This window comes from Scyliorhinus torazame, chromosome 7 (genome assembly GCF_047496885.1).
Source record: "Scyliorhinus torazame isolate Kashiwa2021f chromosome 7, sScyTor2.1, whole genome shotgun sequence".
Classification (NCBI taxonomy): domain Eukaryota; kingdom Metazoa; phylum Chordata; class Chondrichthyes; order Carcharhiniformes; family Scyliorhinidae; genus Scyliorhinus; species Scyliorhinus torazame.
This window is the reverse complement of record NC_092713.1, coordinates 233,224,755-233,234,647: the sequence shown is the minus strand read 5'-3', so window position 1 is coordinate 233,234,647 and position 9,893 is coordinate 233,224,755. Positions and strand designations below refer to the sequence as shown.

The window sequence follows — 9,893 nt, the reverse complement described above, 5'->3', positions numbered from 1 at the left end:
GACCAAGCACAATACCCCTCATAAATTATCTACACAGCAGGGGTCCTTCAATCCTAAACAATATTCCATCAACTAACTATCTGTAAACAAGTTAATTGGTCTCAAGATCTATTAGCAGAACACTTCAGCTCCAAATCAATGAGTACCTCGCTTTTATGACATCTTGACCACCGCTCTAGTAGTTATACTGTCTGTTTGCATCTTAACCCAGGTTTTAATAACATTACTGCAAAAAATATAAAGTATGATAATTTTTACATTCATCTCAGGCACAGTAACAGTGAAGGAACAATGATACATTTTCAGTCAGGATGGTGAGTGGCTTGAAGGGGAACTTCCAGGTGCTGTTGTTCCCATGTATCTGCTGCCCATGCTGTTCTAGATCATAGGTTTGGAAGATGCTATCTAAGGAGCTTTGGTGAGTTCCTGAAGTGCATCTTGTACATGGTTCACACGGCAGCCACTGTGCATTAGTGGTGAAGGGAGTGAGTGTGGATAGGGTGCCTCACAAGCGGGCTGCTTTGTCTTAGATAGCTTCTTGTGTGATGTTGGAGCTGCACTCATCCAGGCAAGTGGATTTATTCAGACAAATCAGACACATATCTTCACACTTCCGACTTAAAGATTGTTGGGCACCTTATGCAAATCAAAATTTAAAATGTGCATCTTGGACATTCCTGGCCAGCGCAATAAGAATTAGAATTTTAAAACATGTTTTAAAAACAGCAGCTCAATAGCAGAGCAGGCTCGAGGAGTCAAATGGCCTATTCCGAAATCATATGTTCACCTGGAGGTAAATTTCTCTATTTTGATATAAAATGCCACATATTTTTTAATGTTTTTCAGTGAGATAGCGTTCCCATGCATATTCTGCCCTTGTCATTCTAGGCAGTAAGAATTCAAAGGTTTGGAAAGTGCTGTTGAAGGAGTCTTTTTGGTGAGTTGCTGCAGTGCATCTTAAGGATGCTGCACACTGCTGCCACTGTGCGTCAGTGGTGAAGGGAGTGAAAGTTGAAGGTGGTGGATGGGGTGCCAATCAAATGGGCTGCTTTTCCTGGATAATTTTGAGTTTCTTGAATGTTGTTTGAGCTATAGTCAAACAAACTAGTGGAGAATATTCCATCACATACTTCTGACTTGTGTCTTCTAGGTGGTGGACAGGCATTGGGGAGTCAGGAGGTGGGTTACTCGTTACAGGAGTTCCAGCCTCTGTCCTGCTCCTGTGGCCGCAGTATTTATATAACTAATCTACTTCAGTTTTTGGGATTTACAGTTATGATGATGGCATTGTATTTCAAGGAGGATTATTAGATTTTCTCTTGTTGGAGATGGCCATTACCTGGCACCTGTGTGGCACAAATGTCACTTGCCGCTTATCAGCCTGTTTGTTATCCAGATCTTGCTGCATCTGGACAAAGGCCTGTAACTTCCATGCTCCTCAGCATCAGATTTAGAGAGTACCCCAAATGTGCAGTGGGGAATCCCTCTCAGAAGTTCCCAGGTAAGGGTTTACCCGGCAATTGTCCAAAAGCGCTAACTTCTGGGAACCATCCAATAACACGATTTAAGTCACTAACTTAAGATAGTCTGCCAGTTTTACATTTATAGTTACTGTGAACGAGTTAGAAAAAAAAAGCACTTCTAATTTCAGAGTAACTATGTTAAAGACCCAGACTGTGCCCCACAACATATTCCCCATCCCCTCACATGAAAGGGTCTTTCCCCACCCCTAACCTGACCATCCCAAACCTGCTGACCTGAATGACCCTCCACCCCACCCTTGCTGACCTGACCCCACACACCTGATCCCCACACTCCATGTCCGACTCCCTCAGTCAATATCTGACTCCTCCACCAATGTCTGACACCCCTCTTTGATGTCCCAATCTTCAACCCCCATGCCTAACTTTCTACTTCCCCGTCATGGCAGCACCCGAACATCCTGTTCACTTACCTTCTCCCTTTCAATGGAACTTTTACCTCACTTTGCTTTACTGCAACTTGTGTCATAAAAGGGGACGTGCCTCCTTCGCTCCACTCCTTTTACACTTCGCCACAGGAGCCAGGCATTTTGAGTCTCACCCGGCCTGACTCAGGAAGGTCGGGTTAGACATCTTTCAAAATTAAGTGCAGGTAAGTCGGTACGGGTTGGCAATACGGTCCATCATATTTGAAGAGTGCTGAAGTATTTGAATGGTGTTGAAGATTGGATTAATCCAACATCCAGTACTGGATGAGCAGAAATTTCATTCAATTAAATATTAGGAACTCTGAAGCTTTTGTTTTCCGTCCCAGCTCCAAGCTTCACTTAACAGTCTGAAATTAAGACAGTCTATTTGCAACATTGATGTCATATTTAATCCTGAAATGAGCTTCTAACCTTGTATTTGTGCCACTAAAACTGCCTTGTTATTTCCCTTTGTAACATTGCTCAACCCGCCCCCCCCCCAACACAATCTCAAGTCATCCACTGCTTCATCTCTGACTCATGCCTTTGTTACCTCTAGCCTTGTCTATTCCAATGTACCCCTGGCTGTTTTTGAGGTCATGCAAAATTCTGCTGCCCATGTCTGAACTTGCAGCAAGTCCCGTTCTCCTATCACCTCTGTTTGCTGACCTTCATTGCTACTTGTCAAGCAATGTCGTGCTCTTCCAAATCTCAGCTGTGTTTTCAAATCTCTCCATGACCTTGCCCTTCCTTATCTCTGCAAATCCATAACCCTAATCCATAATCCTCCAAATCCATAACCCTCTGAGATATCTGTGCTTCTTTAATTCTGCCCTCTTGTGCATTCCCAACTAAAATTGCTCTGCCATTGGTGGCTGTGCTTTAATTTCCTCGACCCGAAATTCTATAATTCCCTCCCTGATCCTCTCTACCTTGTTTTCTCTTTTCAGACACTTCTTAAAACCTATCTCTTTGACCAAGCTTTTGGGCATCTCACGTAATAATACCTTATCTGACTCAGTGCCATATATTATTTTATAATTTTCCTGTGAAGCATCTTGGGACATTTCATTGTTAATGGTACTATATAAATACACATTGTTGTTGTAGTAGTGCTTGTAATCATCAAATTGATTAGTTACATCTCTTCCCTGGAGTGATTTAAAAAGATGAAAATGATACGTTAGGGGATCTATGTTTGTATATGCATTATATGTCAAACATACTGCAATAAAAGTAAAAGATGAGGTTTTTTGTACAATTTCTGCAAGTTTTCAATTTTGTGCTCCCCTTGTTGCCAATTAAATAATCTGTAACAGCTCCCCCCACCCCATATGTACATTTTGACCCATCCAGCTCTCATAAAGATTCCTTTCAACTGGTGAAAATTGCATTGACAAATGGCTTGTCTAAGTATTGCAGAACCCTAGTGTGATAATCCTATTTTCCAATTCAGACTCTGAGATAATGAAAACTGAAGTGTACAGATTGCAGTTCCTTGGAGCGGAGATTTCTGTTGTCACTCCTTTTCTCCTCCTCACATCGGACTTCCACACCCATTTCACCAACTTTGCCAATGTAAGCCTGAATCATAACAATAATAAAATACAATGTGGAAATGTGTAAAAGAGGGGTGTGTTTATGTTCCTTTGTTGAATGATTATTTGCACTTATTGATAGGCGCACCCTTCCACCATGCAATATAGATCTTGTAGGTGCTTTAAGCCAGCTGAGAGGATAAAGTCTAGCCTATATTGGTAAAACCTTTTGCATGTCCAGGATGTATTTGATCATTGACGGTTTCTGTATTCTGTTTCCGTCGTTGTTTTTCTCTGGTTAAATCTATAGTCCATCTCTCTTGTATATCTGTGTATGGTTGAGTATCATTGCACAGGCACTCTTTATTCAATTTCGCCCTTTCAATTTTTTTATTTTTTGTCAGTTTTGGGGAGTTTTTTTAAAATATAAAGAGGAGGTATACCTGCTGGGTTGTCTTCAGCCAATCCTGCAATGTACTTCCTAACTCAAGCTAGTCACAATGCTCTTCTCATTTATTTTAGTTTCAATGCACGGTCAGAACCAACATCGCCTATCACTCTCAGCTTTCTGGATGTCATTTAAAACCAAACTTGCAACTATACCGGGCCATCCTTCTGAGGCACGATGGCCAAAGCAAATCCCAGCTTGAGAAAAAAAGTACACTGGAAAGGCAACAGTGCACACATAGTGGTGCACTTACTTACACAGTCACCATCTGGTGTAGCGAGACGACATACCCAGTTGCAGTACCGATATTGCCCAACGGCCTGCTTGGGGAGCAGCAGAGAGCTCAATCTGCCGGCTCCAGGGGAAGCACAGCGACCGTCACTCACTCTCTCTCTCTCTCTCTCACACACACACATATACACACCGCGAGAAGATGGCGGATTGCACGCTCATGGATGAGGACTTCTCTTTATTCGTCTTCAACTACCTGACAGAAAACGCAGAGTCTCAGGTAAGGAGCCGCTTCCTTTGCTTCCTCTGCCTTGCCCTAGCAAGCCGAGTTGAGAACTGTAGCTCGGGCGTTTGGAGATGCTTTCTTTGGAGCGGCTGCCCGGCTCTCTCTCTCATCCGCAAAGTGTTGTCCGTGTTGGAGAGGGAGCGGAGGCTTCACGTGCGGATCGCGTGCTCGGAGCTAGGGCAGCACCTGAGCGCTCGCTCGCACTCCCGCTGCCTGGTTACCTGCTGGTTGCCGGGTTACAATTGTTACAAATCAAGTGTCATTGCCCGGGATCGCTTCACTCACTCATTCATTCATTCCGGACACGTGGGTGCACCAAGTTATAATCCCCCCCCCTCTTTCACTGTGCCACGATCGCATCCAAAGAGCGCCTGCGAAAAAAAGGGGGATTGAACCCCCCCCAAAAAAATCAACTTGTCCGATGCTGTGCACGGTGTTTGAAGTCAAGTTCCTGGAGAATGAGGGGGAAATAAAGATTTGCACCAGTTTCCTCTTTCACAATTCTTGTGCAACTGGGGAGCAGTTGGGACTCGGCAAGAAACCAGTGCGAGAGCTTGCGTAACTCAGGGCATTACTCAACATTTAATGTACATGGAGTGGATCTCTAGGAGGGCAGTTGATGGCAGCAAACTCCGGTTGGGACCACTTCAGAATAAGTGACCTGTCAGCAGCCGTCTCGTTATTTCTTGCCTAAACTCGCGCTGTTCGCCTCTTAAGGCGCGCTTTAACCATGAATACTGTTTCCTTATACAGAATATCTGGCTGGTGGGCGGGACAAGTATCTGACTTTGCTGCTCCTGAAATATGCACGTAGTTAAGAACTTGGGCAGTTTCTTGCATATTTCAAATGCTTTTTTAAAAAATGTATCATACATGTTGTGAGGGATTTGTTTTCTTGCATTTTAGTCTGCAGTGAATTACCATGACCCAACCCCCCCCCCCCAAAAAAATCCAGAGAAATGCTAGTAGCATTTAGCATCATGTTTGAATACGATATAGTGTACATTGCGTAAAAGGCTGCGAGCACGGGTTATGAAAGACTATTTGGTAATGTGTCACATGAGGACTTGCTGCACCGATCAGTGCTGACGTCTCTGCCTCTACTACTGGGAAGCCAGAATGAACCCGATGGCACTGCATTTCTGGCACCTCTCGCTGTGCATCACAAGTAGTGCGACCACTTAAAAGAGCTTACTTTGCAAACAAAAAGACAAAACCTCGTGTTTTGATCCGAGAATGTCAACTGTTGCCACCGTCTGCGGTTACGCCAGACGATGGTGCCTGACCATTAAAGGTCATTCAATTAAAATGGTCCGTCCAACTTGGAAATGCTGCTTTGTGGCTCTTCGCCAAGAGCAATGCCAAATGCAGAATGAAAGCGAGAAATTCCGTTGCGCATAATGTGAGAGTATTTTTGTTGACACGTTATAGTTTTTCCAATGTCTGGCCTGATATATTTACGGTATTAGGATAGGATGTGCCAAAGCTCTTTAATGGATCACCTCAGTGTGACCCTTGACACTGCCATCTAGTGTTACAGAGCTATTTTTGGTTGTAGTTGCATATGGGTTGTAACACCAGCTGAGGGAAGCAATAATAGTATCTGCAGTAATTTCTTCTTGAAACGTTCATGTTAATGCACACAGTAATACTGATATAGGCATATTAACAAAGTCAAAAGTAAGAGTTCCATGATCAGGAATAGGCTTATAACATCCTTATTCATTTTGGGGGGAAATCTTGAAATTCCATCTAATAGATATTGAACAAACTGAGAAATACTGCACTATTAAGTAAAATATTGCCATGGAAGGGGACTTCAACACAGTTATGGACCGTGGCTTGGACCAGTCAAGCTCGAGAACGGGCAGGGTGCCAGCAATGGCAAAGGAACTAAGAGGATTCATGGAGCTGATGGGGGGGATCCATGGAGATTTGGGCAGCCGAGGGTGAAGGAGTTCTTCTACTCACACGTGCATAAAGTGTTCTCCCGGATTGATTTCTTTATTTTGAGCAGGGCCTTTCTGGCTGGGGTAGTGGACACAGGGTATTCGGCGATTATAATCTCAGACCATGCTCCCCACTGGGTTGACCTGCAGGTTAGTAAAGGCAGTAACCAGCGCCCGCACTGGAGGTTAGATGTGGGACTTTTGGCAGATGAAGGGGTGTGTGAGTAGATGAGGAAATGTATTCAGAGCTACCTGCAGGTCAATGACACGGGGGAAATTTCAGCAGCGGTGGTTTGGGAAGCACTGAAGCCGGTTGACAGGGTGGAGCTGATCTCGGTCCGGGCCCAGAGGGAGAAGGTGGACAGGGCTGAAATGGACCGACTGGTAAAGGAGATGTTACAGGTCGATAGACGGTATGCGGCATACCCAGAGACAGGGTTTTTAAGGGAACGGCGGAGGTTACAGGTGGAGTTTAGCTTGCTGACCACAGGGAGGGCGGTGGAGCAGCTGAGAAAGGCGAGGGGGGCGATCTATGAACATGGAGAGAAGGCCAGCAGAATGCTTGCACAGCAGCTTAGGAAGAGGGAGGCAGCTAGGGAGATAGGGAAAGTAAAGGACGGAGACGGGAACCTGGTTGGTGATTCAGTAGGGGTTTAGGGACTTCTACAGCAGGCTGTACAGGTCGGAACCCCCTACGGGGCCGGAGGGGATGAGACACTTATTGGAGGGGCTGAATTTCCCAAAGGTGGTCGGGGAGCGGGTAGAAGGGCTGGGGGCCCCAGTCGGGGTCGAACAGATAGTGGAGGGCTTGAAGGCCATGCAGGTGGGTAAGGCCCCGGGTCCGGACGGGTACCCAGTGGAGTTTTATAAAACGTTCTCGGGGGTATTGGGGCCGGTGTTGTTGAGGATGTTCAACGAGGCAAGGGAAAGCGGGGTGTTGCCCCCGACCATGTCACAGGCAACGATTTAGCTGATTCTTAAGCTGGACAAGAACCCGGAGCTGTGTGGGTCCTACAGGCCGATTTCCCTGTTGAATGTAGATGCCAAGTTGCTGGCCAAAATCATGTCCTCCAGGATCGAGGATTGTGTTCCGGATATTATTGGGGAGGACCAGACGGGGTTTGTTAAGGGCAGGCAGTTGGTGGCCAATGTAAGAAGGCTGTTAAATGTGATCATGATGCCCCCGGAATGTATGGAGGTGGAGGTAGTGATCGCAGTGGATGCAGAAAAGGCTTTTGATCGGGTAGAATTGGACTATCTGTGAGAGATACTGGGACGGTTCGGATTCTGGCGGGGCTTTATTGACTGGGTCAGGTTACTGTATCAGGCTCCTGTGGCAAGTGTACGGACAAATAGGACATCGGACTATTTTAGACTGCACCGGGGGTCGAGACAGGGATGCCCCCTCTCCCCACTGTTGCTTGCGCTGGCTATAGAACCATTGGCAATTGCTCTGAGAGCCTCGAGGGGCTGGAGAGGACAGTTCCAGGGGGAGGGGGGGACTCTAGGAGAATTTGGCCGGTTTTCGGGGTATAAGCTTAATCTGGGAAAGAGTGAGATGTTTGTGGTCCAGGTGAGGGGACAGGAGAGGCGACTGGGAGAGCTGCCATTTAGGTTAGTAGAGGGAAGCTTAAGGTACCTAGGCATCCAAGTGGCGAGGGAATGGGACCGGCTGCATAAATTGAATCTGGCCCGGCTGGTGGACCAAATGAAGGACGATTTACGGAGATGGGACGCGCTCCCGTTTTCTCTGGCTGGGAAGCTGCAAACGGTGAACATTACGGTCCTCCCGCGATTCCTATTTGTATTTCAGTGTGTACCCTTCTTTATTCCGCGGTCCTTTTTTAAGCGGGTCACCAGAGTGATCACGGCCTTCGTCTGGGCGGGCAAGACCCCGCGAGGAAGGAAGGTAATGCTTGAGCGGAGTTGGGGAGAAGGCGGGCTGGCGCTGCCAAATTTCAGCAACTATTACTGGGCGGCTAAAATAATCATGATCAGGAAGTGGGTGGTGGGGGAGGGGTTGGCATGGGTGCGTATGGAGGCGGCTTCATGTAAGGGCACCAATTTGGGGGCATTGGTAGCTGCGCCTCTGCCGTTCCTGCCGGCACGGTAATCCACCAGTCCAGTGGTGGTGGCGGCCCTGAGAGGTGGCATGTGGGAGCAGTGGGAGCATTGGTCTGGGCCCCAATCTGTGATAATCAGTTTTCCCCGGGCAGTATGGACGGGGGGGTTCCGGTTATGGCGGAGAGCGGGGATTGAGAGGCTGGGGGATATGTTCATAGAGGGGAGCTTTCCGAGTATGAGGGCGTTGGAGGAAAAGTTTGGGTTGGCGAGGGGAAACAAATTCAGATATCTGCAGATGCGGGACTTCCTTCGAAAACAGGTATCAACCTTCCCGCTCCTACCGCTAAGGGGGATTCAGGACAGGGTAGTTTCCAGAGGGTGGGTAGGAGAAGGGAGTGTCTCGGACATTTATAAGGATCTTATCGGGTCGGAGGAGACGCAGACCGAGGAGCTGAAGCGCAAGTGGGAGGAGGAGCTGGGAGGTGAGATAGAGGATGGTCTATGGGCAGACGCGTTGAGTAGAGTCAACACGTCCGCAACATGTGCCAGGCTCAGCCTGATACAATTTAAGGTTGTTCACCGGGCTCACATGACAGTGGCCCGGATGAGCAGATTCTTTGGGGTGGAGGACAGGTGCGCAAAATGTGCGGGAGGACCGGCGAACCATGTCCACATGTTTTGGACATGTCCGAAGCTTAGGGGATGTTGGCAGGGGTTTGCGGACGTCATGTCTATGGTGTTAAAAACAAGGGTGGCGTTGAGTCCAGAGGTGGTGATTTCGGGGTGTCAGAAAACCTGGGAATCCAGGAGGAGAAAGAGGCAGACATTCTGGCCCTTGCATCCCTGGTAGCACGGAGACGGATACTATTAGCTTGGAGGGACTCAAAGCCCCCAAAGTCGGAGACCTGGCTATCGGACATGGCTTGCTGTCTCGGTTTGGAGAAAATGAAGTTTGCCTTGAGAGCGTCACTGTTAGGGTTCACCCGGTGGCAACGTTCATCAATTTCTTTGTGGGAAATTAATCGTCAGCAGATGGGGGGTGGGGGGTGAAGTAGTTTAGATTAAAGTAGGGGGTCAATAAGGTAGGGACCTGTATGAGTGGTAAATGGCTTTTGCACTATGTTTATGGTTTCATGTATATTGTTTATTTGGTTGTTGTTACTATACCAAAAATACCTCAATAAAATGTTAATTAAAAAAAATTAAAATATTGCATTCAGCGAGGTATTTTAATAGTAAATCAATCACATATCAAATGGTTTCCTCAAGATCTGTTGGCAAAATGTTGAAAAATGAACTTTAGTCTGGTCACCCTCTTGGAACAACTTGTTATTCATATATTTCCAGAGATCTAGAAACATCCGATAGTAATACTAATATATAAAAGCCCAGGTAAGAAGGCTGTAAGTTGCTGAAGATACCTTTTCGA

General features: G+C 46.7%; 1 protein-coding gene across 2 annotated transcripts in view; it reads left to right on the top strand.

Moving 5' to 3' along the window:
- The first annotated feature begins 4,272 nt into the window (after nt 1-4,272).
- The window catches only part of LOC140426888 (peroxisome proliferator-activated receptor gamma coactivator 1-alpha-like), a 198,278-nt gene continuing 192,657 nt past the window's right edge, over nt 4,273-9,893 (top strand). For both annotated transcript variants that reach the window (XM_072512143.1, XM_072512142.1), the window contains exon 1: nt 4,273-4,445. In XM_072512143.1, the coding sequence (XP_072368244.1) occupies nt 4,368-4,445 (78 nt within the window). In that variant the 5' untranslated portion in view covers nt 4,273-4,367. The remainder of the gene's footprint in view (nt 4,446-9,893) is intronic.